An 8,501-nucleotide genomic window follows, 5' to 3' on the forward strand; every position below is an offset into this window, starting at 1 on the left:
TATAGGAGTTGATATACCATGCCGAATTCCCCTTAATTATTGTGATTAATTAAAGATATGAACATCGATTTTACATAAATATACCACTTACATTATGATAGATTGATATGGTTTGATATATATGCACAACATATGAGTAATTAAATTTTAGTCTTTCTTATGAAAACATGATAAACCATGAAGTTATTACTTTCACAACTTTTCATGCATATATGGGCCTATGGTTTTAAGCAACTGAACTATTCAATTCAGATAAGTGATATGTTTAAGGTTGTACCTTTTGCCAAGGCCAAGTCATGTGTAGTAGATTTATGTGCCACAAGTAGTGTTTGAAAGGGTAGCCTAACAGTCAATAAAGTGGGTGAAAAGTATAGGAATCAGGGTTTGAAATCTTAATATAGACAAGATTTGTTCTCTTTTGCTGAACCTTTGCGGCTAGAATTACCCGTCACTACGATGATGGGAGGCAGCAGATGCCTCATTGAATAGTTGAGGTACCTACAAACTAGCCCGAGACCACCATTAATATAAATAACACTTCAATTAGGTACCTTGATACCAAGTAGACAGGGGCGTAGCTGGCTATCTTTGTCGAAGGTGTCAATTGAGTCCGAGTCCCCTATGCTAAAATTACACATATGTCAATTTTGTATGTATATATACTATATGTTGAATCTCCTTGATTACATAGAAACTACTCAAACTCAAGAAGCTTCTTAGTGATAATACTACTTACATAGTTATGATCCTCAATACTGCATACGTAGTTATGATCCATACAGTGTGTAAATAGGTCGGAATTTTTTTCCTAAGTTTTACGCTCTTGCCTACCATAATGCTCCTCAAGCTTTATCCGGCTTGGGGAACGGCAATGTAAGCAAGCTTACACTAGCAGAGTTAAATGAAGAAATGAGAATTCATATAACTGACCCGAACTTGTTTGGAATTGAGGCATAATTTATATAATATATATTTCCACTATATTGATTACTTCTTTTCATTTTAACTCCCCTTAGTCAAAGATCCCGACTTCGCTTCTTCATTAAAATATACTAAAATGTTGTACAAAATTTGTAAGAAGTACATAGAACCACTCAATAGAAAGACACTTCTTATTGAAAATATTTCTACTACATACATAGTTAGATCATCAATACATATAATTCTAAAACTCATTCGTGATCTTGAGGTTGGAAGGGCTTATATGACTTGACATCTTGTGTAAGGCCCTGTATGGATCCAACAGCTGCAACAAGTGACACAATCAAGCAAGCCCAACTCAATATTTGCAACCATATCCAAGTGAAAGAATATTTTGGAATTTTCCTCTGAGCAATGTGCATTTCTATAGGGAAATAAACAGTTAATGGATAAAATGAGGCTGCCCCAATTAAACCCAAGATTGCATTGAAGAATGGAAATATCATGGCAATTACTGCTGTTACTATAACATATGCTGTCCTCCATAACATCCTGAAATAGTTAGCATAGTAAACACCAAACCATGGAATGTTTATGGCATGTTGAGATGTGATGAATTTGTTGTCTGGCCATTTCTCACTACAACGAGCCTCCACAAAGCCATAAATGGGTTGGCAGAAAACCTGAAAAGGACAATATATATTTGATTGGTGAGTTTAACTGGAATAATTAAACTACATATCCGCACACCGGACCATTTAAATGAAAAATAGTCGACAGGTACTGTATAAAACATGTATAATATATGTATAACCGTATAATCAGTATATAATCTATGTATATCGACCAAAAACAATAAACAGTGAATTCGACGAGCTATTTGTGTAAAGATCCCTTAACGTTTATACATTAATAATGTAAAAGAAGTTTCGCTATCAAAGAAGTTTCGCTATCAAATCATCTAATGATAACTATACGCAATACGTAATTGCTAATAATATATAGGTGAAAGAGTTTAAGTTCGCACGCAAAAATGAATCAGGATTTGAACTTTATGTTTAGGATGCCACTAAATCCGCCAACTGTTTGAGCTATTGAGTTCGAAATTTAATATTTGTCCATAGTTGCGAGATTACTGGACACATATACAAGTCTGAATCAAATTTTACCGAGTTTGGCTTAATCCATAGCTTATACTGTACAAATTAACCCTATCTGTATATTGGCAGTATATAGATCTTTTACACCATCAGATAAAATTACCTAAGATAATTGATAACTCTTCATATCAAGTTTAATATGGTAACCTAGAAAAAACAATGCAACATGCTATAATCAGTTAAAGTGCATTGATATGTAAAACTAACTTATATATATTGTCAGTTCATATAATTTAAATTCTAAGTAGACTTAGTGACTTGAAAAATAATTGAGACAAACAACCTGCTACAACATAGGAGTATTAAGTATACTGACAATATAAAGTTTCTACTGTCAGTATATAAGTTAATCCTTGATACAGTTATATTGGAGTAGTATATCATTATAGTGGATATAAAAGTACAGGCTAGGTCTTCGGAAATGTATTATAGATGACATATTATCTATCAGTATAAGAGTGAAGCGAACCTTAATAGAACGGAATGAGTATAATTGATTCATATAGTAGATTCTAACTTTTACCTGGTAAGCTCCGATCAGGTGAATGGCGATGCAAACGTTAGCGAAATCAATTAGCCAAAAAGGTTCATAGAAACCAAATCCAGTGAGGAAATTTCCAGGAGCATCGTTGCCAAAGGCAGCATAGCCAATGGTACCACATAACACATAAAAAAAGGTTGTGGTAAAAACTCCAATAAGTGATGCTCTCTTCATAGTTTTGTTCTCTGCTGGTGGTGATCTCAATGTGTCCTGCAATTGCCAATTTTGATTAATGAAGCAATTATTTCTCAATTATAAGACCCCAGTTTCGTAAAATATTTGTGCAATTTGAAGTTTTGGATCATAGTAGTTTTAGACTTCCAACTTTTTCTTAAAAAAGACAAATTTCACTGTTCTCGATTCATTATAAATGTAAATCAATCAAACAAATAAACAAACGACACCCAGTGTGATCTCATAAGGTGGGTTTGAGGAGGTTAGACATATGCAGACTTTACTCCTACCTCTGTAGGGTAGAGAGACTGTTTCCGATAAATCCTCGGCTAAAAAAAAATAGGCAGTAAAATAGAAAGAGACAAAACAAATGCAGCAACAGCTAGTAAATCAATCAACCAAATCTTGATACTAAATTAATTGTGAACGGTTGTATGAACTTTCTCGATCTATTTTAGAAAATTCATTATGATTGAAATTGTTCTTTTTCAAACTAAATGTAGTGTGTGTATGTATAGTTGAAAACACTTGAAAAATATATACTTATATTAACTTCGAACAAATTTTGGCCAGCCAAAAAAAATGGTGAGAGAGAAGTTGTATGTAGGTAACTTAGGCAACCATAGCCTAACAAAAGAATTGGAGTAGAGGTTGCAAGGGGTTCATCTAAATCTTATTCACAGAAAATTATGTTATATATATATGTTATGTATACAAGATTAAAATTTACTTTTGTGTATCATATTAGAGGCGGAAGTAGAGGGGTGCAAGGGGATCCAATTCGTTTAAAATTATACTGTATAAATTCTTTTAACATATACCTATATAATTGAAAATATAGTATTAAATTCTTTTGACATTTTTTTTTTCGGGTTTTCTTATTCGAATTTGTAACTCCGCTACTACTGTATCACATCGTTATAGTTGTTGGTGTCTAGTCATTTATCGAATCACAAAAAGATTTGGTTTTAGGAAAAATGCCAAAGGAGTTCCATGTCGGTACGAAAAAAAAGTTTGTGGTTCAATTATCATCATCGGGGAGTAGACAAACATTGACTGCAGAAATGGATTTGACCCGTTGAATTACATGTCCTACATATCATTGGAGTAATTAAAATGTGACACCTGGTGATGACTCAAAAAAATCGTGGTCCTAAAAAATAATATTCCTATAGTCATCACATGCTGAATGGTAGCGGAAAAAGTGAAAAAAAGAAAAAGAAAAAAAGTTGGGACAATGAGTCAATGACTATAAAATAACATAGATATTCTATGGTCCTTATCAACTTTGTGCAGCACATGCATCTATGCTCTACCCACGCACCATAAGAAGATACTCATCCGTCCTAATTAATGTTTTTTTTTTAAAAAATCAATCCAACATAAATAATATTTCTATATATTTCATAATAATTTAACTTTAAATTTTCTAATTTATTCCCAAAAGAGATATTTTATAATCATACAAATATTTATAACTTATTTTAAAATCACAAATTTTACTGATAGTTTTTCTTTCACTTTTAAATTAAATTTCGTGTTCAATCTAACACCTTCACATAAATTGAGAGGGAGCGGGTTTTCCTTTTCATTTATTGTCTGTTGCTAAAAGGTTCATTTACCTTGTCGGATCTTTTTTATTATATACTTATTTGTCAAGTGTTAGTTTGACAAGTTATGGCATCGGACAGAGAAAAAAACTCACAAATTATTTACTCTTTCCATGTCAAATTTAGACATGTGGCTCAGTATCATCTACAAACTAATTTTTTAACAGTAGCATATAACAGGTATACCGTATATGTCGATATCCACATGAGTATATGTAGACAGATACCACATGCCACATGCACCTACCACTTCTTTTCTGGTGATAATAGTGTCTAAAATGTTTTATTGTATATTTAACTATTTCGAATTATATGATAGTCAACCAAAAATATGAGTCAAATTATAGTATGATAATGAATATTGGGTCATGTATCCTGTAGGCTGTATGATTGGTGAGTCTGATGAGGCGATATATGTAAAATTTATCCAATAAAATATGTAACGGAAAGACGCTAAAGTTTCAATATTTGTATTTAGGTCATCATCATCCCTTATATAAGGTACACCTTTTGTCTTCTTCTATATATGATCGTTTTAGGGAATGATAAGCAATATATGATACTTATCTAGTTATCTTATTGACGTCTTCATCTTGAGAAAAAAGGTATAGGGAAGAAGATCGATCTAGACCTACATCAGCTCAAACAGTAACCGATCTTCTTAGTAATATATCTATTTTTATTTTATGCTATTCTCAAATTCTATAGGAAAATTATTATGTTAAAATGCTAACGTGTTGATGAGACGATAGCGAGGATAGGCTTCGACATACACGTGCGACGCATACATGCAAAAAGACATGCTACAAAGATGTAACAATCTATGATGTATAAATCCTAAGGATATAAATTTTATGTATTGATAGAACAATTTTTTTAAGTCTATTAATGCATAATTCAAAATAGTAGTTTAATTTTTATACATTTTCACCAAATTATCAATCAATTTTTTTTTGTAATTAACTTATAAATAGTTTAATTTTAATAAGGTTTTTTTTTTCCACATTAACATGACACAAAATTTTAAAATTAAATCCTAAAGATGATGAAATATATAATTTCTTCTTACCTGTATTTCAATAAGAATGGTGGCAAAAGCATAAGCAAAGGCAATATCTCCAATAGCTTGTAAGCCTCTCCAAAGTTTCTGTGATGCCGACACGTCCACCCCAACTACTGTTCCTGTTATGCTTGTCTTTACATGATGCCCTACACCTAAAAAAAAATTAAAATTTTAAAACCAAATTGCAGACTTGGACCATAAAAACACAAAAACAATCTTCGAAATAATGACAAATTTTTTCTACATGATCAGTGAATTTTAATTGTTATAGGCTGATAGCAGATTAGTTAGTACGCCCTCTGTCTTAATTTATGTATCAGTAATTTGGATTTCGAGAGCTGTATTTCTCAAGTTAGATTATGAATTCGGACACAAAATCTTTTAAATTTTTGTCAAATTTATCTATTTGAAAATTACATAAATAGTACTATAAATCATTATAATTTACCAATCAAATTAAATGTTTAAAAAGAAAAAAAAAAAGAAATTCGTTTGACTCTCGAAATCCGAATTCGAAAATGCCACATAAATTGGGACGAATAGAGTATTTTTTATACTAGATTAGCAACTGATGATTATTAATAAAATTTAATTGTAATTATCTAATAAGTGACTTAATTAAATAAAATAATTAACACTGTCAATGTATAGAACTTAAACTCATATATAAAAGAAAAATAATTTGTCTTGTACATGTGAGAGTAATACCTACAACTTTGGCTATGGAAAGTCCAAGACCAATCAGAGAGTAAGCAAAAGACATTACTGCTGCAAGAATGGATAGCCATGAAAGCTTATGGAAGTTTGGTATTTGGCTAAGAATTATTTGTATCACTGCAAAAATAGCCATATATGGGTAATTGGATACTGTGCAATCGGCTTGGTGCCCCTTCTTGTGGAAACAATTTGACCTTACTACTGCCCTGAATACCAAAAAAAGGAAATAAATAAATAAAATTAGTACTAATGGAGTAGTAATTATTACCAGAAATAATTTAATTAACTACTAAAGTCCTTATCATTAAGATCGGGTCAGTCAAAGTTTAAGACAAAAAGGTTGAAATATTTGCTTTAAGATTAAGAAAAGACTTAAATTAATTAAACTTACACCATACTGATAGATGCAGTAATTGTGTAACCAATGGTAATTCCAACGAGGTTACTATACTGGGATATTCCACACAGTTGCACCTTAATTCCTCCTGTTTAAAACACCCAAAGAAAAGGAGAAAATTAAATTTCCGTTAATTAGCACCTAGAAATTGTTGCATAAATGATATTATTCATGCTACAATGTATTATACTTTAGTTAAAAATGAAATTAAACAACCTACACTCCATAAGGCCGGTACTAGCTCTAATTATCCTCTAGCTAGTACCTTATGGAGTATTTTTTGGTTTTCTTTTAATAAAAGCTACAAAATGTCTTCTAGCTTTCAATTCAGATTTTCTATATACATAAAAAAAGAGTACATTTATACTCAACTCACAACTCATAATACACAAGTCATAAATTTGAAAAATATTATCAGTGTATATAACTTAAATATAATAATAATTTATTACCTAGGTGAGAGCGGACAACCTCCATGTAACTGTAATTTCTCTTGCCGGTATCAGGGTCAGGAGAACGATAACAGTCGGCAAGAAGTGTTGAAGTGAAATAAGTGATGAAAGAAAAGAGGAAGAGAATAACAGGACCAGCCACCCACCCTAATTGAGCCATTGCCCATGCTAGTGATAGCACACCTGACCCTATCACAGCCGTGATTATATGTGAACTCGCCGTTAGCACCGTCCCTTCAAGTTAAAATTAAAACGATATAGAGAAGATTAGTATAGTACTTAGGAGCTAAGTAGTATAAAAGAATGACAAGCAAAAATTGAGAAATAATTCAACTTTTAGAAAAAAGGAGAAGAGAATTCTATGTATCTAACTCAATTTATGTACTATTATTCTTTGTTTTTCAGTTTGTCCTCAGAAAATGTCATATTTTTTTTTGTTTAGAACAAAATGACTTCAAACTTCTCTTTTTATCATTAGTGGAATGATTTATAACCATACAAAATGTTTACTTATTTTAGATCAAAAATTCAAAAAAATCTTACTTTCAAATCTACACATAAATTACTGAGACGAAGAAAGTATCATATATGTATATGTATAGTGATTACATGTGCATTCGTTGTCAGGACTGTTCAGTCCAGTTTTAAAGATTCAGAAGCCAAAACAATTCTCAGTCCAGTTTTAAAGATTACAGACTCTGCCACCACGTTAAATTGAGACGATACGGAGAAAATTAGCACGACATGTACACAAGAATGGCAAGCAGAAACTGAGAACCATATAATAATTTATGTGTTTTTATAGAGTACCTGTTCTTTTTTCACGCCCATCATCATCAACATTTTTCTGAACTTCTCCATTTTCTAGTCCTTGTGCTGATTGTTCTACGTACATACTGGTACTGTTCTTCTTCTCAAACTCTGATGATGCCATTTTTGTATGAGTTAAGTTACTTTGTGTTGTTTGGAGTTACGAATAAAGGATGGCTAAGGAGTAAGGAAGATGGAGATTATAAGGAGGAGGAAAAAAGGCGGACAAATAAGAACAATATACAAGTGAACTAGAAGTTTAAAAAATGAATAAAATAGTGGTGGTCTCTTGCTCTAAATAAAGGGCCAAAAAGTATGTGAGGCCAAAATTGAGGCAGAATTTGAAAATAGCTTGCACTTTCCTCAACACCTAAAATTTGGGAAAACTTTACCTGCTAGTATGAAATTTGGGTGGTATAAGTAATATTTTTAGGTCAAGTATGATGGCATTTCATCGAACGTTCCTTTATATAATAAAGTGGGTGCATAGTTTTCTGACCACAAATTTTCGTCGGTTGTTCTGTTTTGAACTTTTGTTTAATAAACATGAACAAACGATTTTCTTTTTATTTCTCTTGCGATTTATAGTCTTTTTAGACTACGGTTAAAAAAAGAGAAATTTGAACAACTTGAAAATCGTGTTAGATAACGCAAAA

General features: G+C 31.6%; 1 protein-coding gene across 1 annotated transcript; it reads right to left on the reverse strand.

The window, feature by feature from the left end:
* Positions 1 to 1,012: 1,012 nt before the first annotated feature.
* Positions 1,013 to 8,240, reverse strand: LOC132038932 (amino acid permease 6-like). Its single transcript, XM_059429428.1, has 7 exons — positions 7,846 to 8,240; positions 7,036 to 7,269; positions 6,578 to 6,671; positions 6,178 to 6,392; positions 5,476 to 5,621; positions 2,605 to 2,832; positions 1,013 to 1,604 (listed from the first exon to the last, which is right to left on the reverse strand). The coding sequence occupies exons 1-7, from the start codon at positions 7,967 to 7,969 to the stop codon at positions 1,173 to 1,175; spliced, it is 1,473 nt and encodes a 490-aa protein (XP_059285411.1). The 5' UTR covers positions 7,970 to 8,240; the 3' UTR covers positions 1,013 to 1,172.
* Positions 8,241 to 8,501: the final 261 nt, after the last annotated feature.

The sequence above is a fragment of the Lycium ferocissimum genome, chromosome 12, assembly GCF_029784015.1.
Source record: "Lycium ferocissimum isolate CSIRO_LF1 chromosome 12, AGI_CSIRO_Lferr_CH_V1, whole genome shotgun sequence".
In the NCBI taxonomy this organism is placed as follows: Eukaryota; Viridiplantae; Streptophyta; class Magnoliopsida; order Solanales; family Solanaceae; genus Lycium; species Lycium ferocissimum.

Bases quoted from the DNA above. Each gene is read 5' to 3' on its own strand.
- LOC132038932 (XM_059429428.1), bottom strand. From the start codon at position 7,969: ATGGCATCATCAGAGTTTGAGAAGAAGAACAGTACCAGTATGTACGTA. The intron at 5,622-6,177 runs GTATTACTCTCA...ATTTTTTTTTAG, and splicing joins TTCCATAGCCAAAGTTGTAG to GTGTAGGGCATCATGTAAAG. The intron at 1,605-2,604 runs GTAAAAGTTAGA...TGTCCTTTTCAG, and splicing joins ACCTGATCGGAGCTTACCAG to GTTTTCTGCCAACCCATTTA.